The sequence below is a fragment of the Ochotona princeps genome, chromosome 13 (assembly GCF_030435755.1).
Source record: "Ochotona princeps isolate mOchPri1 chromosome 13, mOchPri1.hap1, whole genome shotgun sequence".
Classification (NCBI taxonomy): domain Eukaryota; kingdom Metazoa; phylum Chordata; class Mammalia; order Lagomorpha; family Ochotonidae; genus Ochotona; species Ochotona princeps.
Window position 1 is genome coordinate 43791225 of NC_080844.1, and position 26064 is coordinate 43817288.

Sequence of the window (26064 nt, forward strand, 5' to 3'; positions counted from 1 at the left end):
CTCCCCAGATGGCCACAATGGCTGGAGCTGAGCCGATTCGAAGCCAGGAGCCAGGAGTTTCCGGGTCTCAAGGCTTTGGGCTGTCCTATACTGCTTTCCCAAGCCACAAGGAGGGAGCTGGAAGGAAAGTGGAGCAGCTAGGATACAAACTGGTGCCCATATGGGATCCTGGCACATGCAAGGTAAGGATTTTAATTACTAGGTTATCATGCTGGGCCCAAGAGTGAATTATTTATCCTTGAATCTAACAATAATTGGATTGTTTTCAGTAGTTTTATGTTGCAAACAATGCTGCTGTGGACATTCCCGTTGGACTGGACACACAGGTGCGGTGTCTACACCTTGGTGTTGAATTCCTGGTTGTGTGATCAGCCTGCACGTTTTCCCAAATGGCTGTACCTGCTGATAATCCCATCAGCAGTACAGGCATGCTGGTGTTACTCTGTGTCCTTCCCACTCTGTGGGTGGAATCTTTTTATTAAATTTTATTTATGTATGAGAAAGAGTGTGAGCAGTTTTCCATTTGTTGGTTGGTGCGCTCTTCAAATGCCTGTAATGGCTGAAGCTGGGCTGGGGCAGAAACTGAGAGCTGGGAATTTGCATCAAGTGTCCCATGTGGCAGAGACCAACCCACTCAAGTCATCACTGCCGCCTCCCAGGATGTGTGTTAGTAGGAAGCTGATGTCAGGAGCTCGAGCTAGGACTTGAATCCAGGTGCTCCAGTGTGGGACATGGGTGTCTTGACTGCTAGGTTAAGGAACCACTTGTTCCCATTTGTGATTTTTTTTTTTAGTTGATCTCTCTCTTTTTAAAAGATTTATTTTTATTGGAAAGGCAGATTTGCAGAGAGAAGGAGAGACATAAAGAAAGATCTTCCATTTTCTGGTTTACTCTCCAAATGGCTGCAAATGGCTGGAACTGAGCTGAGCTGAAGCCAGGAGCTTCTTCTGGGTCTTCCACATGGATGCAGAGGTCCGAGACTTGGGGACATCCTCTGCTGCTTTCCCATAAGAGTTATATGGGAAGTAGAGCAACTGGGACACAAACTGGTGCCTATATGGGATGCTGGCACTTGAAAGGGGAGGAGGATTAGCCATCTGGGCCATCGTGCTGGCCCCTTTAGGTCTTGGGGGTGATGTCTCATGCCCTCTTGATTTCCTCTTGTGTTCCTCAAAGTGGCTGTGTTTTGTTTTGTGGAGGTCTAGATCTCTCTACAACGTTGGCTCTGTGCTCATGTTCCCCCCCCCTTTTTTTTAAGGATTTATTTATTCTTATATTCTTGTTGGAAAGGTAGATAGGCAGAGAGGAGGAGAGACAGAGAGGAAGATCTTCCGTCCAATGGTTCGCTCCCCAAGTGACCGCAACGGCTGGAGCTGAGCCAATCCAAAGCCAGGAACCTCCTCCAGGTCTCCCACATGGGTGCAGGATCCCAAGATTTTGGGCTGTCCTTGACTGCTTTCCCAGGCCACAAGTAGGGAAGTGGATGGGAAGTGGAGCTGCCGTGATTAGAACCAGGGATCATATGGGATCCTGGCGCGTGCAAGACGAGGACTTTAACCACTATGCTCTTGCGCCAGGCCCATGTCCTCCCTTCTTGCGGCTGATGGAGAAGAACAGGACTCAGTTCTCTGTCAAGCCCCGGCCCTCCCTGCTCTCCTTCCTGAGCTGAGTCCTTTCCTTCCTTCCCGTCATCCTCGGCATCCCCCAGCGTGACACTGCAGACAGGGTTGGCCATAGGTGCAGTCTGGATTTTCAACCTCTTCTTCCTTGCCTTCCTTCTCCAGAGTCTGACAATGATAAGCAGCCTCCTGGCTTCCCTCCCTACTAGAAGTGGCCATGTGACCCAGGGCTAGCTCATTAGATGTAAGGGCAGGTCAATGAGGAGGTTTCTGGGAGAGATTTATCTCCCTGAAGGAGGAAGCAGGCCCTTTACTTCCTGCCTGCCCTAGATGCTTGCCTACAAGAGTGTGATGTTGGGTGCTGTAGCAGCCTTCCTGTAGCTAGGAGGCAGCAGGTTTGAGAATGAGGAGCTATTGTGCTCCAGATGTTGCAGAGATGGGATGGGCAAAGACTGGGCTCTTGGGGTGATGGGAGCTCGTCATGGAGCTGCCTTCTCCAGCCTTCTTGTTAGATCGGTTGAATGGCTTCACCACTCAGTTGATGTTAGTAGGACATACTATTTGCTGCTGAAATATCTGGACTGATGGGTGTCTTTGTGAGCATCTTGTCCCTTGCTTTTTCGGTTTTTCTGTTCACTGGCTTCTTTTGGACTTTAAACAACTGCATTTTCTGGAGACTGTGTAATGTAATGCTGATCCCTCTTGAACTGTCTGTGACAGCTGACCCTGTTGGGCCATTCGTGTGTGTGTGTGCTGGGGGGGCGGGTTCCTCCTCTCGGCTGCTGTGCTGTCATCCCAGGAGGCTGCCTCTAGCTACTATCTTATTTTTTCTTGCTCTAACACCTCCTCCCCTTGAGCTGGCTGGACACCTGCTGTAGCCACAAGAGGCACTTGGCTCTTTGCAGAGCTCACTGTGCTGGCTCTTTATAATGCTCCTATCCTGACTCTGTAGAGGTGGAGCCAAGGCTCACAGAAGCTGATGAACTTGTCCAAGGCTATCCGGTTAGAGACAACACAGCTGGGCTTGGAATTGAGAGGTCTTTAAATTAGACTACACCATCTTGCCCAAAGTTAGACAGTCAATGCCCTTCTCAGAGCTCCTGTAATCCTCTCCTAAATGACTCATGCTTATGGTACCAATTAGGGGTTTTATGGAGAGTCTGCTCCAGCTTTCACCTGCGTGTACCCTCATTGTGGTGCTGAACAGTCCCTGGGGCTGCTCTGCTCTCCACGCACTTGGTATGGACTTGACTTAATCTGCCCTTGACTTTATATCATGGCTCCTCCTGGCCCAGAGAAGGATGTAAGGCCCTGTATTATTTCTGTTTTTCTCCTTACACCTTGCATTCTTAGAGGCAGCAGCCCGTTGGGTGACTGTATTGGAGCTATTCCTATCACCTGTCCCTCTGTTACCATTTCTAGGCAGTGCTCTGTGCCCAGCACCCGGGCTAGCATGCTGGCACCCTCACTGCCCTCCCTGCTCCCACCGTTCCCCTGCTAATCCACCTCCAGTGCTGCTCTCACACAAACGCTTCCAACGCAGTGCTTTCTTCTCACCTACAGGTCCTCAAGGCAGTGTGAGACCAAGTTCTGGCTCCCGCGGTTCTTCACAGCCTGTCCTTATTGGTTCCATTTAGAAGCTTATGTTCATTTATTTGAGAGGCAGAGTTGCAAAGAGAAGGTAAGACAGAGATCTGACATCTGCTGGTTCATATTTTAAATAGACATATGGTTGGGGCTGAGCCAGGCTGAAGCTAGCAGCCAGGAGTTTCATCCAGGTCCCATAGAGGTGGCAGCGGCCTGAGCACTTGGAGCACTGCTGCTTTTCCAAGGACATTAGCAGGGAGCTGGATTGGAAATGGAACAGCTGGGGCCTGAACCCATGCCCACATGTGATGCCAGGCTGCAGCTTTACCTGCTATGCCACAGTGTGAGCCCCCACCTGAAGAGCTGTCAAGTAGAGAAGCAGTTAAAGAGGAGGGAATGTGAATGGGAAGGTTTAGATGGGAATAAGGAGTTGCTTTTGAGGCACTGACAAATAGCCAGCTCTGGCTGTGGTTGCCCTGCAGAATATGAGGGGCTGACTGAGGAGGAGGACTGGGAGGCAGAGCCAGGATGCTGAGGCATGTGGCGTTAGTGAGGACAGAGTGACCATTTTTTTTTTAATTTAAAAAGGCTTATTTATTTATTTAGTTTAAAGGTAGAGTTACAGAGAGACAGGGAGAGACACAGAGATATTGAAGCCAGGGTCCAGGGGCTTCATCTGGGTTTCCCATGTGGGTGCAGGGTCCAAGCACTTGGACCATCCTCTGCTACTTTTCTAGGCCATCAGCAGGGAGCTGAATCAGAAGTGGAGCAGCTGGGACTCAAACAAGCACCCATATAGAATACCAGCTCTGCGGGTTACCCGATAAGTCACAGGTGCACTGTCTTAAGGGGGTGACAATTTTTAGGCAAGAGTGCAACAGGTACAGGCCAATGGCCCAGGTCAAAAGCAAGGATGGCTGAGCTGGAGGCAGGGAATGTGAGACACCTGCAGAACTGGAAATTTTTTTGGGATAGGCCCTGTGTCCCGCCCACTGCTCAGGAACCCCAAGAACTCTGGGGAGCACAGGGAGCTACAAGCCACAGAGCAGCAGCATCTGGGAGGCCGTGGCTTTGGGATGGTCAGAGGAAAACTTCCTGGGATTGATGGGATTTTGAGGTGCTTTTAGCAAGACGGGGTTCCTGGTGTTGGAGAGGAGGGGCTGGGTCAGCATTTTGTCCTTCCTACCTGCCCAGAGTGGTGCTGGAACACCATGAATGTTCAAGCATGTCCCAGGGCCGAGGGCTACTGGCTCTGGGCATGTCTGGGCTCCACCGTCCCTGTTTAAAGTACCTTAAAGCACCTCTGTATCTGCTTGCCACAGCAGGGTCCATCCTTGGGAGAAGGCATTCCTCCCCAGCCTCTGCTGGCTTAAGTAGTTGCATCCTTCCCAAGGCAACTGAACCGACTTGTCCCAACTTGTGAAGCCTACAAGGGGGCCTGGGCTGAATTCACGCTCTGTGATGGCATTGTTCCCCTCTACCCCTGCTCTGAAAAATTCTGTATCATCGACATATAAAATTCTTGCTTCTACTCCTTCTAGAAGAAACCAGATGCAAGCTGATGCTAGTAGAATCTCAAAGCAACTGCTGTCTCTCCCCTCTCCAGAGAATTTTACCTTTACTAATTCAACAAGTGTCTGTTGAGCCAGACATTTTCCTAGACATTTGGGATCCATCAAGGGCAGGCAGCAAAGACCCCTGCCCAGGCAGACAACCCAACAGGCAAAAAACAGAAGACACAAGGGGTGAATCACAGTTTTCTAGGAAAGGTGGTGAATGCTGTAGAGAAAGCATGAAAGGGAGCTAAATCTGTTCTCTTATCCACCAGTCAGTCAACCCACAGTGTGGGAAGGAGGGTGAAAAGCCAGGTGTGGTGGGGTTGTGCAGGGAGAGCCAGGACACAGCCTCTGGTTATTGTGCGTCTCTTGTCCCAGGCTGAAACCTTAAGCTCGTTGCATGTTCATTTTGGTTAAAATACAAATTAAGCCCAAATGGTGATGTAACTGTATTGGGAGGTGAGGGTAGCACTTTGAGCCAAGTTATCTTCTTCTGTCATCTTGGAAACAGGGCAAGGTTTCTAAAGTTGATAGCTCGAACCATGGAGGTATAGCCGGGTGGTCTAGCAACGTAAAGGTAACTGAGAATTGAAAGCAGGCGACATGGAGAAACTGCAAGATCGTTTTTGGCAGGGACAGGATGGGGAAAGCACAGCATGGGGCAGGTGGGGGACCCATGGCTTTCTCGTTTGGATTTTTAGAAGCATAGCCTGGAGTTACTTGGATGGTTTCAGAAATCATTTGCAGAGCCAAGGGGTGGGAGTGGGGGAGTGTTCAGTGGGGAGAGAGGCCTGGGCAGGGGACAGGGGGACTTCTGCTGAGAGTGAGGAGGTGGTAGAGCCAGCACATTCCTTCCTCTAGACCAACCTTCTTTCATTTGGTTCTGAGATCTGACGTCATGTGAGGCTATGTTTGAACAAAGGGTTCTGCAGCTAAAATTGGTTTGCACTCCATGATCCCTCTTGGTTCTCATAATTAATACTGCTTTATAGGCACCTGGTACCCTTTATGCCCATGCCTATTAACTCCCTGCAATGATTTCCGTCATGTAGTCAGAGGCTTCCAGTCTTCCCCTGCATGATTGTGGTTTGAGCGATGGTGAGTCAGCTCTCAGCCTGCTTGGGGTGGAAGGAAGACAGCAGCCCGTCAGTCACCCCTGTCTGGCCTCCAGCATGGGGGCTGCTGAAATGACAGGTGACCGTTGTGATGAAGGTCCCCTGATGTGCCTCTAGTACTTGCAGTCTCTGGGGCTAGCTGGGAATTGCATTTACAGAACCTTGCCTCCCACTCCACTTCCTCTGAGGAGAGCAAGCGAGAGCTGTGGCTGTGAATGAAGCTAAGAAAGGAGACAGCCCCTATGGCTTAGTCACATGCTAGTGACTCCCCTTGCAGAAGTGCCATGGTCTGCCTGCTCTGACACTTTTTAGGACGGTCTCTTCCATTCACATGTCTTCTGCCACAGCTGCTTTCTTGAATTAGGGGTTCCAGAGCTTCGTTGTTCCTGAGCACTTTGATCTACCCTTGGCTGGGGGTGTGGGGGGCGTGGCAGGGGTGTTCTGGGAAAGATGTTACACTAATCCTTGAAGGCCAAGTTCAAATGGCAAGCAGTTTGTAAAATCTTGTCTGGATCCCAACTCTGAGGAATCTGTCTTCTTGTTAGCCCTTGTTACAGACCCTATTGTCTCAGTTCGTTTGCTGTTGCTAATAACATGATGCCACAGACAAGCAGCATTGCAAAGGGAGGTTTATTTTGGCTAGGGTCCAAGGCCAAGGTCAGGGATCCACCCCTGGTGACTGCCTCTTGCTGACACCTGAGACAGTGCAGAGCATTGCCTGGAGAGAAATAGGGAGAACGGCAGAGACCCACCCTTGGATAACCTATCAGCCTATTAATTGTATGATGGATGAATCCATTAATGAGGGCTGGGCCCTTATCGCCTCTGAGAGATCCCACCTGGTCCCCTCTCTTAATGGGGGTTACCCCTCAACATGAGTTTCTGAGGGCACAGACCGTAGTGCTCACCATTACTGGTGTGCCCGGGGTTGGGAACAGCTTGTGGTCACCTTTCTCCCTCTAGCACATGGTACATGTTCAAAGATGGCTCATGAGTGCAATGAAGCAGGCCTCCTGGTACCTGTTCTGTGCTATAGGAAATCCTGCTAGCCCCATGAGATGTCCCTGTGGGAGCATTTCCAGTGAGGAAGTTCCATAAACCTCGACCTGTTTTCCTCTCGAAAGACCCAAATCAGAAGAGTCAGGTAATGTGGAGAAAGCTGCCTGTGTCATATGGATCCTGTCTGGGGAGAGAGAACTGTAGTTGCCCCATTTTACAGGTTGGAGAACTGAGGCTTCTGAGGTTAGTCTGTGATCACATGGTAAACAGCAGAGCCAGAGGTGGTGATGCCATGCTGTGGCTGCAGGGACACAATGCCCTACCACGCACTTCCCATGGTCTTCGCCTTTTCAAGCATGGAGCATCCCCCAGCCTGCCCTGCGCTTCCTGTGTGTCCCTGAGGTCTGTCAGCTCTTCCCCGGCTCCTCTGCAGTCTGCAGCCGTTCATTTTTCTCTCATCTCTTTCCAGATCTCACAATTTCCAAATCTTTCAGTTGGTTTCTTTTCCTGGCTCTGGTCCTTTTTCTGTTGGAGACTTTCCAGTGCAGCCGCAGATTGGAGGATGATAACAGCGAATTAGTTCGTGGCTCTTCTTTGATGTTATTTTGTGGGCAAACTCATTAATTTATGACAAACACATCAAAGAGCTGGGCTCTTGCACAGGACTGGGCTGTCCCAGGGCTTGTGAATAATAGTGATTATTCAGATTAAATCTCAAAGGCCCCAGGAGTTGGACTCCATGTGCCTGGAATGTGGGACTATCCATCTTGCAGCGTCCCACCCCAGCCTTGAATCAGCACAAGTGGACTCTCCCCTCTCCCCACTTCCAATATGGATCTCTATTCATGGCTTCCATGTTCATGCCCTAAGCCTTGAGATCTGTCAAGATTGTTCTAATGACCCTCAGGCAATGTGGTGAAAAAAAGCAGACTGTTCCTGGCTGTTTCAGGTTAGAGCAGCTGGATGCTACCAAGGATTATGGATGAGCGCAAGGCCCTCCCTAGAGTCCTCCAATGTCAAGGGCAAGAGCTCTGGGCTACCCAAGAGGACAACTGCACCGTGATTGGCACTCAGAGAACTTTCTGTACACACTCGTCAAGGAAGCACATGTTAGTTTCTGGCTGTTTCTGTCTCCCAGCCAGCTCACACCAGTGATTGTTGATCCTGCTTCTTTCATTATCCACGTGGGGAGGGTAACTGTGCACCTGTCCAAAGTCATTCCCTCAGCTTGCCCTGAGGGTCAATTGCTCGGCAATGAATGCATTAAACAATGATTGACTTGAAAACCCCACCCCCCCAACACATTGAGAGATGTTCCATTTGCTAGCTCATTCCCTTAGTGCCTGCAGTAGCCAGGACTGGGCCAGGTTGAAGCCAGAAATTCCACCTGGGTGACAGGGACCTAAGGACTTGGAGCTATTGGGAGCAGAGTAGCTGGGACTCCAATCAGCACTCAGATATTGCATGTGTTTAAGTAGCACGCGTATCCCACCGTGCCACAATGCCTGCCCCAACCGTCTCCTGGGTTAGCAATGTTTTTCCCTCTACTAGGCTCCTTTCATCAGCTTTCAAGGAGGCTCCAATGCCTCCCTTCTTTAAGGAACCTGCTCTGCTCCCGCTTCTTCAGACCACACACTTGTCTTTCCTCCCTTCCTTCCCTGCCAAGTGCCTCTGCCGAGTTGTCTGCTCTCCATAGATCAACTTCCTCTCTTCCAACCTGACTCTCAACCCACTTATATCAGCATTCCTTCCCCACACAACTGGAAAAACTCTTATCAATGTCCCTGGTGACCTTCTTGCTGCCAAGCCCAATGATCGGCTCTGGTCCTCATCATATTCCACATTTGAGCGCCATCGATACAGTGGGCAAGGCTTTCACCCCAGTCTTCTTGGCTTGTCACCAGGATGCCTCTCTCTTTCTTTTGCTCTCTGGTCACCTCCTTCACCGCCACCTTTTGTCTCCTATCCCATAAGTCATGATGTGTCCAGGATCACTTGAACAGTGTTTCCAGCTTTTCCACTCCCTTGATAATCTCAACTACAGTCATGGTTTTAAATACCATCTCATGCAGATGACTCTGGAAGGCAAAGCTCCAACTCCACCCTGCTCCACCAGACCCTGGTGCCTATTGCATTTACAAGCTGCCCCTCAAACTTCAAGCTTAGACCAGTAGACACCAGCAACACACCACGGTCCCTACCCTGTCAAGCTACTCAGCCCTTTCCTCCCCAACCCCGTCTCAATAAATGGATCAGACCTCAAGACCTAGAGTCACATCCAATCCATCTGAAGACCCTCAGATTACCTTCAGCTTGGATCCAGAATGTGGTCACTTCTCACCATGCCTGTTGCTACTACCTTATTTAATATTTAATTTTTATTTGAAAGGCCATTGTGGATGGAAATTATTCTCTCTAGCGTCCCTCTTTCTCTGTAAAGCTTTTATTTTGAATAAAAAAAAATAAATCATAAAAACGTTTAACTATGACCCTGGTGCAGTAGCCTAGCAGCTGAGGTTCTCGCCTTGCCCGCACCAGGATCTCATATGGGCGCCGGTTCTAATCCCGGCAGCCCCACTTCCCAATCCAGCTCCCTGCTTGTGGCCTGGGAATGCAGAGGAAGATGGTCCAAAGCCTTGGGACCCTGCACCCATGTGGGAGACCTGAAAGAGGCTCCAGGATCCTGGCTTCGGATTGGCTCAGCTGCGGCTGTTGTGGCCATTTAGAGAGTTAACCAGCAGATGGAGGATCTTTCTCTGTTTCTCCTTCCCTCTGTAAATATGCTTTCCCAATAAAAAAATTAAATAATTATTTAAAAATCCTTTCAATTATGGGCTCGCACTGTAGCAAAGTAAGTTGCCGCCTGCAATGCTAGTGTCCCATATCAGAGTGCTGGTTCCAGCCCTGAGTGCTCAACTTTCAATTCAGCTTCCTGCTTATGCACCTGGAAGGCAACAGAAAATGGCCCAAGTACTTGGGTCTTTGTCACCCATGTGGGACCTGGATGGAGTTTCAGGCTTCTGGCTTTGGCCTGGTCCAGCACTGGCTGTTGTGGTCATTTGAAGAATGAACCAGCAGGTGGAATGGACTACCTCTTCCCCACTACCACTTTCTCTCTGCCTCTACCTTTCAGTGTCATTCTGCCTTTCAAATAAATAAAATAAATCCTGCAATTAGATACCATCATGCCTGTATTCTAAATTTTGTAAAACTTGCCATCTCACTTTCTGCACATCGTGGTCTACAGGCCTTCTAACCTGGCTCCTGCTAGCTGTGACGTCAGCTCCTGTCCCCCTTCCCCATATGCACAGTAACCTAGCTACCTTGGTGTCCTGGCTGTTCTTCAGACATGCTAAGTCCACTCCTGCCCTGCACTCCATGCTCTCTGCATTGTCCTCTTCCCTTGGGGTGTGTATGTCTTTTCCTTTACGGCTTTGCCCAAATTTACCTTGGACAAATTTTTCCCCCGACTATTCCTTGTAAAACAATCTATTACCCTGTGCTCTGCCCAGGCCTCATTTGCTTCTGGTAATGATCACAACTCAACAGGTAAATACTCTTTTACTCACGTATTGTATGCTGTTATCCCCGTATCAATCTGTAAGTTTAGTAAGAACAGAGTCGGGCCTGGTACAATGGCTTAGTGGCTAAATCCTTGCACTGCATGTGCCAAGGTCCCATATGTGCACCAGTTCATGTCTTGGCTGCTCCACTTCCCATCTAGCTCCCTGCTTGTGGCCTGGGAAAAGCAGTCGAGACCGTCCAGGGCTGCATCCATGTGGGGAGAACTAGAGGAGACTTCTGGCTTTGGCTTTGGATTGGCTCAGCTTCTGGCCATTGCAGCCATTTGAGGAATGAATCAAATGGTTTGTTCCACCTCACAGTTGGATGGAAGGGCTTTCTCTCTGTCTCACCTCTCTGTAAACCTGCCTTTCTAATTAAAAAAAAAATCTTAAGAACAAACAAACAGAGTCTTTTAAGTGTAGACAACTCAGGTCTTTAGAACAGTGCTTGGTACACAATAGGTGCTCACCAAATACAAGCGGACTTCAAAAAGTATATGAGAAATGGAACTAAAAGATGCTTTATTTTGGTATAAATCATTTAAAAAATCTTTTGCATGGATTTTTTTTCATGAACTTTTTGAAGACCCTTCATATACAATGAATGAATGACTTTGTCAAACAGCCCCAAGCAGGCTTCTTGTCATTGTGTGAGAGTAAATACCATCAGAATCAATTCCATGTGAGGAGCACACAGAGATCGTTAGATATGTGGTCAGGTATTACCACTGACCTCCATGGGATTCACAGCTTGCTTCCTGATGCCAAATAATTTGCTGAACTGTGAGGTAGAACAAAACGCCCGCCTTTGACTGTTTGCCATGTCACTGTCCTCTGGGACTCGGTGTGCTCATCTGTGAAATCGGCAGTTGGTGCTGTGGGTGCGGCTCTGCCAGTGGATGCTGTCCAGGAAGCCCAAGGGAGCAGTCCAGTTAGGAAGATCAGCCACGCTGGAGGTACGGAGGCATGACTGCTTGTGTCTGCCTCGGCAGCCACGCGACCTTGGGCAACTTACTCTTTCCTCATTTGTAAACTGGGAATAATAACAATAAAACGAATAGTAAGAGCATATAACCGAAAGAGTAATCATGCAGGATGCTGAAGACCATCCATGCAGAATGATATTTCTAAGTAAATATCAGCTATTAAATGGAGACTCTAAGGTGGACTGTGTCAACCAGTGGATTCTGGAGAGATTTCATCATGCTTGGAGTGGTGAGATCGGCAGTTACTCAGAGCTGTTGAACTATAGAAACCTCATAAGCAGGACCCTCGGAGCATGCCCCACAGTGGGGACCCTGGGGTGGTATCGGGTGGCTGCCCTCCATCCCAGGGTGCAGAGGCGTTTGGGAGGCCAGGTGTGGCTTCTCTCCCCTTCCCCCAGGTACAGGAAGAAAAAAAAGAAAATGTGGAAATGGTGATCTCACCCACCTTCCTGTAGCCCTTGACCCTAATCACCCTAATCAACTATGTAAAAAATCATCAAAAATAAAAATAATTTAAAAAGTTTATTTAAAAAAATTTAATATATATATCAGCTACTAGAAACAGAAAAGTTTGGAGTTTGGAAGAGGCTGTTGCTGTTCACGTGTTTGTCAGGGAATAAACTACCCAAGAATATTAGATGATAAGGAATTTTTAAGGCTGTGAGAGGGACTGTGGTTAGGTAGGAGAATGCTCTGAGTTGTAGGAGCTGTGTGGCGAAATGCTTAGGATTAAAGCCTCACAGCGTCCTTCCGTTGTTAATTATCAAGTCACATCTGTCTCCGTTTCTCTAGCTACCAAGAAAGTAAATGCAGTGAACTGTTCATTGTTGAAGCAGCCAGATAGGAGAATTCATGGTACTGTTTTTTTCCCCCAACTTTTCTGTGTGTTTGAAAATTTCAAAGTAAAAATTTGAAGGGTTCTAAACACAGTTAAGTCCAACTTCATTAAAAAAATATTTGAGAGCCATAAAGAGAGAGAGAGAGAGAGAGAGAGAGAGAGAGAGAGAGAAATACAGTTAGTCCCCATCTGCTGGTTCACTCCCTCTCAACAGCCGTGACCTGGGCAGCCGGAAGCCAGAAACAGGAACTCAGCCCAGGTCTCCCAGGGAAGTGTACCCAAGCACAGGAGCCATCACCTGCTCCCCCGGTGCGGTGCGCAGAAGCAGGAAGCTCAAAGTGGGGGCAGAGCTGACTGGAGCCCGGCCCTCCAAAGGACACAGGGGTCTCAGCAGCCCGGCTGCCTGTTGGCCTCTCTTTGTGAGGGCTGCCCTGAGGCCTCTGAGGCACGGGAGATTAGACCCAGGGGCGGGTCCTGGATGAGTAAGAAGCCAGACATGTTGGTGTTTCCTTTCTGCTTATTAAGCAAACACACGGATGGGCCACCTGGAGGGATGGAAGGGTGATGCTCAAGATGTGAATGCCGTGCAGGGCCACACCTGCCCTCCGTGAGAGCCAGCACATGGGCCTGGAACCATCTGTGCCTACTGTTTGAGTGGTGGCAGCAGGTAGGGGTGTGTGTACAGTCTGGGGCACAGAAGAGAGAGGGAAGCATAGGGGTAGGACCAGGGCCAGAAGGAGCATCGAGGAGAGACTGGATTCCCTTCTGAGTTTGCTGTGAGAAGGGACTCCGCCTATGGGCTGGGGCAAAACTCTCCTGTGGACTGCAGCGGCTTCTGAGAGCGAATGGGACTCCTCGTGGCAGTGGGAAAGAGGGTGGAGAGGAGGCCAGGCATGCCTGGACTGCAAAATAGGAAACGGGAGCGAACGGAGAGAAAATAATTCACCCGAGGAAGCCTGCAGGAGGGCGGGGGGAGGGGCCAGAGTCGGGGTGCTGGGAAGATAGACGCCGCGCTCGGAGATGGTCAGCTCCTGAAGCTAGCAGTCCCTCCCCGGCCACTCCGGCCCCTCTGGCCTGCGGGTCCCCCCAGGCGGTACCGGCCAGCACCTAGCTCCCGGCGCCCTTGCGTGGCCGAGGGGGAGGGGGCCAGGGAGGCGGGGCCTGGGCAGGCCGGGCCCCGAGTCTGCGGCCGCGGGCGGGGCTCCTCGGGAGGGCGCCGGAGTCGGGGGGGGGGGACACGGTGACCCCTCCCCGCCCGCCCAGGCGCCTCGCCGCTCCTCCCTCGGCCGCCCCTCGCCCCCGCCGCTTCGGGAGGTAAGCCGGCTGCTTGCCTGCAGGAGCGGCGGCAGCAGCAGCAGCAGGCGATTGCGGCCGGGAGAGCCTCGGGCGCGGCCTCGCCTCCCGGGCCCGGCGACCGCATCAGCACCGCGGACAGCGCAGCGCCCCCCCCCGGCCCCCCGTATCAGCACCGTGGACAGTGCCCCGACTCGCCGCCACCAGCCCACCCGGGGCCCGGGTCAGCACCGCGGACAGCCCCCTCACCTGGCCCCGGAGCGGTCAGTGCCACCCGCCCCCCCGGAACATGGCCACCGAGGTAGGGGTCGAGCCCCCAGGCCGGACCGCAACCCGTGCGTGCCCGACTGTCCCGCGGGAGCAAGTGCACGGCGAGGGCGAACTGGGTGGGGGTGGGAGGGGGCGAGCCCAGGAGGAGGAGGTGGGGGAGGGTGGAAGAGAGGAGCCCCTTGTCCCCTGGATCCCCCGGCTGCCTGCACCACTTGTTGGCACTGGCACCAGGGTTGCTGTAGGGCCCTCTGCCCCGGAAGACAAGTCCTGATACCTCTTCCCCAGAGGATTGGAGCAGGCAGATGAGGGAAGGCAGCTGTGGTTGCTAGGCGGTGCATCGCCCAGCTTCTGAACCTGAAGCTTGGCTGGCCGACAACAGACCTGCCTACACATCCGCATTTCCTTTGGAAGAGGGAGGGGACAAAGAGAACCCCAATGGTTGGTTTTGATGAGCTGCCTCTCCCACCCCTAGCATTGTGCATAGTACCTTTGCTTGCTGTTTCACCACATCTGACATTCCTGACTCAGGTATGCACAATACCCCCTACCCTGAGTCTGTTGGGAGGTGCTGCCTACTTCAGGGTGTCATCTTCAACGGACTTGTGGGCTAGGGGCAGAATCTTGGTGCATGAAGAGCTTGCGACATTTCGTCTTCCAGCCCCAGGGACTCCTCCTGTCTTCTGATTCTTTAGAGAGAGAGCACTACATCCCTGCTCCTTATGTGAGGAAGCAGAAGGCAGGGACTGGCTTGGTACTCACACAGCATGCCAGTCACAGGGCTCGAAGTTTCATTCTTTGAATTTCTGGAGTGGGATCCAGGACAGCACAGTCTCCCCCCGTCTGATGTTAACTGCCTTTGTGGTATCTCCACACTTCCGGCACCACTGGGGACAGTGCCAGGAGGAGAGCAGAGGCCTCCGCACGAGTGCCTCCGGGCGTCCGGGGAGCAGCGTGACCGTAATACTGATGTCATTGTTGTGATTCCATTGAAGTCCCCGCCACACCAGGGAGCGCTTGCCTGGCATTGTGGTGCTTTCACACAAAGCACAGCATTGGCTAGGAGGAAGATGTACACTCCCAGGACCCGGTGAGGGGCCGAGCTGCAGGCAGACTCTCAGAGCTTGTCGAGTGGAGGAATGCAGAATGTTCAGAAGGCCAGGGAGCTGGTCATCTTCCAGACTGTGGCAGATACGGCTGGAGCCGGGCCGTGTGGGATGCTCAGGCGGCTGCCTCCATGGTCGGATCCTATGGATCCTAAAAGACCACTCTCTCCCTGTGTGTGTCCTTCTTGGGTCCACCAGGATCTCCAGGCTCATGTCCTTAGGGCAAGGCGGCGTTCCAGGAGGCTGTGGTCAGGCCTGCATGCCTCTCCCGGGAGCAGCTCTGGCTTATCACGCCTTGGCAAGTCTAGCACTGGCCCATGTGCTAAGCACCATGGCATTGGTGATTTCCTTTGAGGCTTAGCCCAGCCCTGTGAAGTGGGCAAGGATGGGGTCATTAGCTGCGATTAGCAGAGGCGACGACTAAGGCTGGGAAGCTTGCTCGATCCCTGTGAAGGGCCCAGGGAGGCGTCATTACCCCCTTTTGCAGGTGATGCAACAGCATTCCTCCAGAAAACACATCTATGAGATAGCAGAGCCAGGATAGAAAGTTGAGTCCCACGCCTCTGTCTTCACTGCTGGCATTTTTGTTGTGTTTTGTTTTGGCAGCATCCATAATTATCCAATTAGCCAATTATGTTGCTAAGAGTCCTGACAGGAGACTTTGATGGGGATTGGGAGAAGCAGGAAGGAGTCAGGAAGGACTGGAGTGTGAAGACCTGGGCTCCCAACTGGCCTGGCGGGGCTAGCGTGAAGGCTGAGGGACAGAGGACGGAGCAGAGGGCAAGCACGGTCCCTTCACAGTTTGGCTATGGGGGACCCAGAAGCAGGAAGCTTAGCTCCCCAAGGTGCCATGGCACCGGACATGTGCGCGATCTGTGCTCAGCGATGAGTCATTCGCCCCAGGCTCCTTCGCTATTAGAACTAGGGTGAGATTACCAGGAAGCAGCTGTTGGGAGCAGGAAAACCTCACGCCCAGTTTCCATGACTGTCACCTTAGGATTCTGAATCGGAAGTTCTCAGCTCCAGCCGAAGGCAGGAGAAAAGAGAACTGAGGGGGCGAGAGGGAAGAGAGAGGATGGCTGTGGGTGCAGCTAGGGTCGTTCTTCCCGAGTTCTGTTGAGGAGTCAGCCCAGGGCGGAGGTGTGTGGGCCAGGCCCTCACAGGAGGGTGGAGCCTCCTGAGTGGTACACTGACCTCATTTGGAAGGCTGTGAGGAGCCTGTTTCTGAGCAGCGCAGTTCTGTGAATGTGTATCATGGGGAGCAGGGTCTGCCTCAGGCAGGGACGCTGGCAGGTGCCTGGCTGGACAGGGCATCTCTGAGTGGTGGACTTCAGCTCCTCAGAGATTTTTAAGAAAAAAAAAAAATTAAGGTTTTATTTATTTGAAAGGCAGAATTAAAGAGGAGAGAGAGAGAGGTTTTCCACACACTGATTCACTCTCCAAATGACTTCAGTGGCTGGGACTGGGCCAGGCCAAAAGCCAGGAGACAGGATTCAGGAATTTCTTCAAGGTTTCACACATGGATATGGGGACCCAAATACTTGGGCCATCCTCCACTGCTCTTCCAGGTGCATTAGTAGAGTGGTGGGTTGAAAGTGGAACAGCCGGGACATGAGCCAGCATCCAATTGGGATGCCTGTGCTATAGGCTGCAACTTATCCTGCTATACCACAGTGCTGGCCTTGGCCCCTCAGAGCTTTTTAAATGCTTCCAAGCAGAGCATTTGGAGGTTTCCTCTCTGGAGCATGGAATTAGCAATCAGTAGATGATGGCTTGGCTTGGGTGCCAGTGATGGCTGACAAGAAGGGAGGCCTATATATGGTCTTCCATCCTCAGGCCTGACCTGGCTGCTTGTGTCTCATGGTGCTCGACTCTAGTGCCACACCCCAGCAAGGTAACCCAGCCCTCGCACATCTGCTGAATCCCTGATTCTGAAGTTGAGCATCACCTGCAGCCAATGGAATCAGATGCTCTTTACTCAGGAGGGAGGCATGGACCAGGTGGATATCCTGTTCATCTCAAGCAAACTGGGTGTGGGAGCCCATTTGCCACCTAGGGCTTTTGCTTCCCAGACCGTGCGGTTGACAGGTAGCATACAGACCTCAGTGTGTGGCCTGCAGTGCCTGCCCTGCAAGCAGTCTCCCCACTCTCGTCACGCTGCAGTTTGAAAATCGGGGCCTATGACATGATTCTTGGTTGTGTCCTTATTCATTTGCCAGCAGGCTTGGGAGTGGTGTTGTGAGGAAGAGGCCAGTTAGAGGAAAGCAGGAGAGGGAGAGAAGCTGAAATCTTTGGGTCAGTGAAGAAACCCCTTGGAGTGCTCAGGGGAGGACTGAAAGTTGGTACCGCTCTGGAAAGGGCAGCCATGTTTGGTGCTCTTCCTGTAAGATTTTTTGAACATCATGGATCTTCACTTCCTGATGAATGCATGGCTGGCAGGTGGCCTGGAGCCTGGATGCAGCACCTGTGGAAGGGCTCTTGCTGTGGCCTTTTTCACAGGAGTTGGGTATTGGAAGCTGTGGTCCAAACAGTGCCTTCTTGGACTAGTGTAGTGCCTCTAAATGCATGAAATTGATTGGAAACATTGAAGCATCCAGGTATGGATAGGAAGATCTGGATTTGTGACATCTTGAAAAATTGAGATCTCGGGTGACCTCTTAGGGGAGTGATCTGCCACCTCCTGAGACAGGCCAGGCCTTCACTGCTTAGTCACTGACAGCCCCTGGAACCACTTGTGTCCCAGTCTCTGATGAGGCTCTGGAAGGTCATGGAGTTTCCACTTAAGGAAATGGTGGGGGGCAGGGAGGCAGGCAGAGAAGGGATGACGTCCCCAGAGTGGGCTCAAGTCAGGTCTCTGGTTCTGGCACCATGGGACAGTGTTCCACCAGGGCTTCTTGGTACTTCACAGGGGAGCCCCCGAGGGTGGAGGGAGCTGGAGTCCCTGGCTTGCCCTGACTCCTGCCCTTTTTGCAGCTGCAGATGGGTCTGTGACAGGCGTGCTCTGTGAAGTTTGGGAAGACCAAGGCTTTGTCTTGTGAAATGTGTCTGCTCCCACCCTATAGCCAGTTCCTCCAGGGCCCCCACACAGTCTCCAGGGAGAGTGACTGGCTGTCCTCACTGTCCTCAGCCAGAGTCAGGCTGTCCTTTCAGAGTGCACAGGACGTTGGCCTCTCTTGTTCATGGGATCAAAGCCCAGAAGAGGACGTGGACTGTCCCACATAAGGTGGCATCCAATGTCTTACTGGCTTAGTCTGATGGAAGTTTACTACCCAGGCAAGTGTTCCTCACCAGTAGGTGAATCACTTCCAGGCAATGAGTCGGGGACCCAGGCCTTTTGCAGTTAGTGGTTCCACCATCTGCAACACAGCAGTCTTGGTTTTAGTGGAATGGAAAAGAGCCAGGAAGCAGGGAGCATCTTTAGGAATCAAGGGGATGCTCAATTCACATCACTTCCACTCCCACGGCATTCAGATGGCCACACCTGATGTGAGAGGTGGTGAGGAGAGGCAGCTCATGCCCCAACGTGGCAGCACATGTGTGTGTGTGCATGTTGGCTGCCTTTAGGCACCAAGAGGTGTGGCTGAAGCCCTGCCCCTTTCCTGTTCTTTCCATTCTTACCACTATCTTCCTTGGCTCAGACAAACTTGAATTTTCCCTAAGACTACTACAAAAAGAACTTAGCCCTTCCTATGGCCCCAGAATTGCTCTGTTCCTCCCAGACCTGCCAGGATGATGGCTTAGGGACAGGGGCATTCACTGTCAAGATGGACTGGCTTGGGCCTGGCACAACGGCTCAGTGGCTAAATCCTCACTTGCAAGCACTAAGGATCCCATGTGGGCACTGGTTCATGTCCTGGCTGTTCTACTTCCCATCCAGCTCCCTACCTGTGGCCTGGGAAAGCAGTATAGGACGACCCAAAGCCTTGGGATCTTGTATCCATGTGGGGGACCCAGAGAAGGCTCCTGGATCCTGGTTTCAGGTCAGCTCAGTTCTAGCCGTTGCAACCACTTGGGAAGTAAACCAGTGGATGGAAGATCTTTCTGTTTCTCTCCTTCTCTCTGTAAATCTACCTTTCCAAAAAGAAAATAAATAAATCTTAAAAAAAAAGATTGTGTCTTGTAAGTTGGGGCTAGGTGGGAAGAGATTACAACCCTCTCCTCTTGCCTTTTGAAAACAGAACAATATGAAGTTTTAGGCAGACAGGGCAGGCCCATTGATGGTGAGCTGATGGATATAGTCAAAGCCTCTGTACTTTTCAGAATTATTTTAGGAACCTAGTAGATGGCAATGAGGTTTCTTCAATGAAATCTTTAGATTGGAAGAGTCAGGGGTACTAAGGTTAGAGGTGCTCACCTATGTAACCTACCCCAAATCGCAGAGCGGCCTGGATCCCTGCCTTTCCAGGCCCTCGATACACTGCTTACTCGGCCTCCTACCTTGCTGACTTCTGTCTCTGGTCATTCTTTCTTCCAGCTTTTAGGCAAGCGTGAGCATCTCCCCAGCCACTCCCTCCCTGCCTCAGCAGAAATCTCTCCTGTTTCCTGAACCAACCGTGACCCTCTCTGCACTTCCACCTCCCTGTAGCCCCTCCCCACCCTGCAAGCCAGCCCAGCCTCCCCAGGCTGGCGTCTAGTATCCGAGGTGATCTCCCTCAAGCTCATTTCCGTCTGCATTGGCTTTCCTCCTCCCTCCCCTTCCCGCCTACCCCTTCCCCTGGTGACTCCTGGCTTCCTTTATGACTCAACACAGGCTCCAGGAAGCCTTTTCTGAGTGAGCTTGTCCGGGTGAGACACTGCTCCTCAGCAGCATTTATCACAGTCGAATTCATTATATATTTGCTTGCTTTCCTCCCTGGAGCTCGGCATCCCCAGAGCCTGGCACTAGTAGAGACTCAATAAGTGGGAGCCCAGTGACTGCATGAATTCAGCTTAATTACAGGGAATGAGCTGGCTGCCTGCACACTCTGCCTTTGGCGCTAGGGCTTCAGGTGCCTCCAGAGTTGGACGTAGCTCACTCAGTGGGATGCTTGTCTCCCAAGTGGGTGACGAGGCTGCAGAGATGGAAGAAGGAGGCTTTGTGCTCCAGAGGGACTGAGCCCCCCACCCCATGCTACAGTCGGCTTCAGTGTCAAATCTGCAGGTGTGAAAGGGGCAGAAACCACTCAGCCAGTTCCTGCCAGGGAAGGCTGTTTCCTAAGTCCACTTTATCCCCCGTTTTCTCTGGGGAGGTTGGGCTGTTCCTGGTCTGTTTCGTACTGTGACAAGAAGTGCTGGGTGTAAGGCCATCTGTGGTCTGGCCTTATTTTTTCTTTTTTTCTTTCTTCCTTCCTTTTCTTTCTTTCTTTCTTTTTTTCTTTCTTTCTTTCTTTCTTTCTTTCTTTCTTTCTTTCTTTCTTTCTTTCTTTCTCTCTTTCTCTCTCTCTCTCTCTCTTTCTTTCTTTCTTTTTCTTTCTCTTTCCTTGCTTCCTTTTCCTTTTTTTCTTAACCTATATATTGTTTAATTAGTTTGAAAGGAAGAACTAGAAAAAGAGAGAGAATGAATCTACCATGTGCTGGTTCACTCACCGAATTGTCACAATGGCCAGGGCTGAGCCAGGCTGAAGCCAGGAGCCAGAAGCTTCTTCCTGGTCTCCTGCATGGGTGTAAGGGCCCAAGCACTCGAGCCTTCTTCCTGCTTTCCCAGGTGCATTAGCAGGGAGCTGGATTGGAAATGAAGCAGCCAGGACTCAAACCAGTGCCTGTATGGCATGCTGGCACTGCACATGGTGGCTCTACCTGCTATGCTATAGGACCTGCTCCCATCCAGGGTATTTTCTGGCCTGGGCCTGAGTTAAAGAGCACACCAGATGCTCTTCTGTCTCACATGCTCGCCTTTCCAACCCTGTTATTAACCCCACTTGAGGGTGCGAGAATTAAGCCTTACCCAGCACTGGGTTTCCTAAGGTCAGGGTCTGACAAGTTAGAATTACTTGGTATATGGTGAATGAATACATGAAAATAGCGAGATTGAGAGGAAGAGGAACAGGCCGAGCCAGCCCTGGGAGGTCTTACTAAATTGGTTTCAGGCTCTGCTGCAGCTCCAGAGTCTCCAGTGTTGGCCCTGGGTTAGACTTGTTAACGGTCTCCCTGGGACATGCCATGGTCCTGCCTTCCCTTGGCCTTCCCGGAGCGCCTATGGGGTGGCCCAGTCATGCCCAGTGTTAGCCCTGGAAGCCTCATGGCCGGGGGCAGCCCTCAGCTTTGGGTCCTCCTCTATAGGTGCACAATCTGCAGGAGCTACGGCGGAGCGCTTCGCTGGCCACCAAAGTCTTTATCCAGAGAGACTACAGTGACGGCACCATCTGTCAGTTCCAGACCAAGTTCCCCCCGGAGCTGGACAGCCGGGTAAGGACACTTGAACTCAGCACCATGGTGGAACTGAGGGTCTTTCAGGACTCCCATGGTATGTGATGACACATGACATTGTGGGCCACCTCGCATGTTCAGCCACTTCAAGTGGGAGAACAGAACAAAGTCCTCATGCCATCTTGCATTCTCTTATTAGAAAGTTAGGGCTGCATCTCAGAAACCTCAGAGACTTTCAGGCCAGCAGCTCTCAGATTTCAGTTGCTGGAGAGTCGTGCAGAGTATTGGCTAAATAGACAGGAGTTCCTGTGTCCTGGTGGATGAGGTTACATGTCCCCCAGGGACTGACTCCACTGCTGGACTCAGGCTCAGGGCTCTGCAGTTCCCAGCAGCATCACCCAGCTGAGCTGCCCAGGAGGGTTTCCTGGGGAGCTCAGAAAACCCTCCAGCCAGGTTGCACTCCCGGCAGTTGGCCAGAATTTCCCCCTGTGAAGCTCAGACATCTGCATGGCTTTAAAGTTTCAAAACTTTAAAATTAACCAAAATGCATTGGAAACATAATTAGTTAAACCTTGGTTTCAAAGAAAATTGTAATTATCCTTTGTTTGGGGGGGTGGGGAGAGAGAGAGAAAGAGAGCAGGGGAATGTCATTCATTGGTTTACTCCCTAAAAGGGCCGGAATCTCAGCCCAAATCTTTCACATGGATAGCAGGGGCTCAAGTACTTGGCCCTCACCAGCTGTCTCCCAGGTGTGCTATTAGCTGGAAGCTGGAATTGAGAGCAAGGCCAGGACTTGAACCCAAGCACTCTGATATAAGATGTGGTATGTTTAACCACTGTTAGCCAAAATGTCCACCCCTTAACCCTCGGTTTCCAGTGAGAAATCGCAGGTGCATTGCAATAAGGGGTTCACAGCTCATACTGGGGGAGCTGCTGCTGTTTGGTCTTGGAAAGGACCCTTGCAGTGCATCAGCTTGGGCATGCTGTGGTGTTTTCTGCTGCTCTGCTTGGTCCCCGATTTCAGACTATTTGAGTCTGAGACTTTGGGGGTGAGTTGTGGACATAGATTCACTGTAAACCTGCTCAGGTGATTGGCTACTGGCACTGTGGTCTGTGCATGGAGAACACAGGCACCACTACGAGCTCATTAGCAGGACCCTGGAGGGTACCTACCTCTGCTGACCTTGTACCTGCACTTTAGCCAGGGCCTCATGTTCTTTGTGGCTGCACGGCAGCCGGGAAGCGTTGCCTCAGCCCATCCTCCCAGCTTGCAGAGGGATCTGACGGCTGGGGTGAGACGATCCAACTTGGACAGGAAGTTAGGGCAGAGGTTTGGGGCAGAGAGGCTAGAGGTTGGAGGTGGTGGTGACTGGGGCTGTAGGGCACCATGGAGTGGCCCTCAGCTGTCAGCTGGGGGTGACAGTGATACCTTTCAGATAGAAGTATTGGGGGTCAAGTGTACCAGTGCTGGCCTTAGGAGGTGTCCACTGGGTGCTGGCTGTGATGACAATGAGTACAGGTAAGACAGACTCTCTGAGGTGTCCAAACACACAGGGCAGTGGTTTCCCGGTGCCTTTGGCTGCTGGGAGAGACTCCTGAGACTGCATCCCAGGAGTCTCAGTAGCTGGAGGCCCATTGGAACATAGACAGTCCCTACAAATTTGGTCCTGAGCTCTTACACAGCCAGCCAGAAATGGGGTAACAGTTGGGGTCACTTTGAGACTCTGCCAAAAAGGGTGGGGAAGATCAAGGCAGCTTCCTGTTTCTGAGGGCAGCCCAGGGGCCATCGCAGTCTCATTGTAGAGATGATGTTTAAGTCCTTTGTCCAGAGTCACGCAGCCAGGGGACGGCCAGGTCTCCCGGCTCCCAGTCCCATATCTGCACCCTCTGTGGTGTCACCTGTGTGCATGGCATCATCCGCCCCCTCCCCCACATGCCGCCCCATCCCTACCATCAGCCTCACTGCCACTGCCACTGTGCACCTGTGAGGGTGGCTGACCCCAGCCAGATCTGTCCTTCTCCACCCACAGATCGAGCGGCAGCTCTTTGAGGAGACAGTCAAGACCCTGAACAGCTTTTACGCAGAGGCCGAGAAGATTGGAGGCAGCTCGTACCTGGAGGGCTGCCTGGCCTGTGCCACGGCCTACTTCATCTTCCTCTGCATGGAGACTCACTACGAGAAGGTGGCCACCCTTCTCCCCTCCCTACACCCCTGCCACAGGGCCCTCCTGCCACTCCCCTCCTCACTGGCTCCCTCTTCTGCCGCAGGTTCTCAGGAAGATCTCGCGCTACATCCAGGAGCAGAATGAGAAGATCTTTGCACCTCGAGGCCTCCTGCTCACTGACCCTGTGGAACGTGGCATGAGGGTCGTATCCTTCAGAGCTACTCTGTGCAGGGCCCAGAGTTGTCAACCAATAGACCCCTTGGTGAGGCTACCAGGAAACAGAGGTGTGCCCACTCCACCAGCACTGATGGGGCCGTGAGTGACAAGGTTTGCACATGTTGTGTTGACTGCGTTGGAGGCTTAATATTGGCCAATTTTTTTTTTAAGGTTTATTTATTTGAAAGGAGGAGTTACAGAGAGAGGGGGAAAGACAGAGAGGGAGTGAGGTGTTTGATCCACTAGCTCATTCCCTAAATAGGCTCATGACTAGCGCTGGGTAAGGCTGAAACCAGGAATCTGAATTCCAAATGTGCCTCCCACGTGGGTGGCAGGGGCCTGAGCGCCTGAGCCATGTAGTTCTTCTATTTCTTAAAAATACTTATTTATTTTTATTTGAAAGGTAGATTTTACAGAGAGAAAAGACCTTCCATGTGCTGGTTCACTGCAAATGGCCACAGTGGCCAGAGCTGAGCCGATCTGACACTGGCAGCCAGGAGCTTCTTCTAAGTCTTCGATGTGGGTGCAAGGTGCTGAGGACTTGGGCCATCCTCTGCTGCTTTCCTAGGCCGTAAGCAAGAGCTGGATCAGAAGTGGAGCAGCCACTTGGTCTAGTGCGATGGTTCAGTGGCTAAGTCCTTACCTTGCATGTGTTGAAATCCCATGAACGCACCAATTCATGTCTCGACTGCTCCACTTCCCATCCAGCTCCTTTTTCTCTGTAAATCTGTCTCTCTCTCTCTGTCTTTCCTTCTCTCTGTAAATCTGCCTTTCCAATAAAAATAAATAAATCTTAAAAAAAAGAGAGAGAGAAGTGGAGCAGCTGGGACAACTGGTGCCCTTATGGGGTGCTGGTGCCACAGGCGGGAGGATTAACCTGTTGCACCACTGTGCTAGGCACCCCTTGAGCCATCTTCTGCTGCTTGGCACACTGGTAAGCAGCTAGAGTGAAAGTAGAGCAGCCAGGACTCGAACTGGCATTCCTATGGGCTGCTGGAAGTCTTGTAAGGGTTTTGTGGATGTGAATTCATACAATGCTCCTTGCAGCCCATGAGCTGGGCAGTGGCTCTTCTTCCCTTGCAGGTGTGGGCACAATACTTGGTGTCATGCAGCTGTTGGATGCCAGGCCAGGGTTGCCACACACCCTTAGCCGTGTAGCTCTCAGGCTGGTGGAGAACATGTCAGTCCCTGCTCGTGGGTGTCCGCAGGCTGCTGTCTTCCTTGTTTACTCTGACCTGGTAGCTCCTGTTGGATGAGAAAAGCCCGGTCTATGGGAAGCAGCTGAACCATGGTGGGGAGCAGTGCTCAGCACCTTGGTGGGTTTGGTTCTACTATTCCCCGCCAGGATGGCATGACCCAGGTGTGCATTTGGCTGCAAAACCAAGAGGGGAAAATAAGGCAAACAAATGCAGGAATCACCGTGCTCAACAGGCCAGGACCAGTCGTGGTGCTCAGCACTCACCGACCACCATGTCCTTCATGAAGGCTTCACGGCAAGACTCGAATGACCTCCATTTCATAGAGGTGGCACGTGAGGACTGAGCAGGCTGGTACAAAGTGACCCGCCCATGAGCAGCTGAGTCAGGATTTGAATGCAGGACCCAGACGTCCTGGGGTGTAGCCTTTACAGGCTCTGGAACACAAGCCCTGGTGCACTCACGGCTTGTACCACGAGTCTCCAGGTAAGCGGGTTGGGTGGCGTGCAGCTCTCAGCCGCCCCGCATCTCCCCACACAACTGGCAGCTCTCCTTAACGCGCCGCCCAGATCGAGATCTCCATCTATGAGGACCGGTGCAGCAGCGGCAGCTCAAGTAGCGGCAGCAGCAGCAGTGCCAGTGGCAGCAGCGGCGGCGGGGGCGGGGCGGGGGCCCGGTGACTGGCCGAGAGTCCCCGCAGCGAGGTGTACAGCCGGGGCGAGGGCCTTGCAGACCTGCGGCGGATACGCTACCAGAGCACCCGATTCTGAGTCCTTTCTGGGCCACTGCTGGGGAGTGGCCTCGTACGCCCTGCTCTCCCCGACCCTGCAGGATGGGCCCCTTCCTGAGTGAGGGTTCTCCCAGTGGGGGAAGGCTGGGGTGGGCAGGACAGGGTCAGCAGTTCCTGGCTTCTGCAGAGGGCCCGGTCTGTTTCCCTGGCAATGTTCATCCACTCCTCACGATGCCCCAGCCTGAAGCCTTCACTGCCCCTGGATCTCCCCTACCCTCGCAGCCCTGCTCTCACCCCCAGCTCTCTCCCTGCTCTGCTCTTTCTGATGCCACCACAGGGCCCCTGCCCATTGGTGACCCAGCCTCTGTCAAGGCCAGGGGAGATGGGTGGTGTGGTGGGGAGTTGTCCAACCAGCTCCTGACCTCGCCTTGGTTTGTGGTTTTCCTGTCCCTGTCCAGAGCCGAGGCTTGCCTGGAACTGTCC

General features: G+C 52.2%; 1 protein-coding gene across 2 annotated transcripts; it reads left to right on the forward strand.

Moving 5' to 3' along the window:
• Positions 1–3180: 3180 nt before the first annotated feature.
• On the forward strand, positions 3181–25666 carry GOLGA7B (golgin A7 family member B). Of its 2 annotated transcripts, XM_058671675.1 has the most exons (6): positions 3181–3300; positions 13604–13857; positions 21188–21313; positions 23305–23457; positions 23543–23644; positions 25421–25666. In XM_058671675.1, exons 2-6 carry the CDS (start codon positions 13846–13848, stop codon positions 25529–25531), a joined length of 504 nt encoding a protein of 167 aa, XP_058527658.1. In that variant the 5' UTR covers positions 3181–3300; positions 13604–13845; the 3' UTR covers positions 25532–25666. The 2 variants fall into 2 exon arrangements, with proteins under 2 accessions (XP_058527658.1, XP_058527657.1); XM_058671674.1 differs by lacking the exons at positions 3181–3300; positions 13604–13857 and adding an exon at positions 19723–20069.
• Positions 25667–26064: the final 398 nt, after the last annotated feature.

Bases quoted from the DNA above. Each gene is read 5' to 3' on its own strand.
- GOLGA7B (XM_058671674.1), top strand. From the start codon at position 20,037: ATGCTACAGTCGGCTTCAGTGTCAAATCTGCAG. The intron at 21,314-23,304 runs GTAAGGACACTT...CTCCACCCACAG, and splicing joins CCCCGGAGCTGGACAGCCGG to ATCGAGCGGCAGCTCTTTGA. The intron at 23,645-25,420 runs GTATCCTTCAGA...CGCGCCGCCCAG, and splicing joins TGGAACGTGGCATGAGGGTC to ATCGAGATCTCCATCTATGA.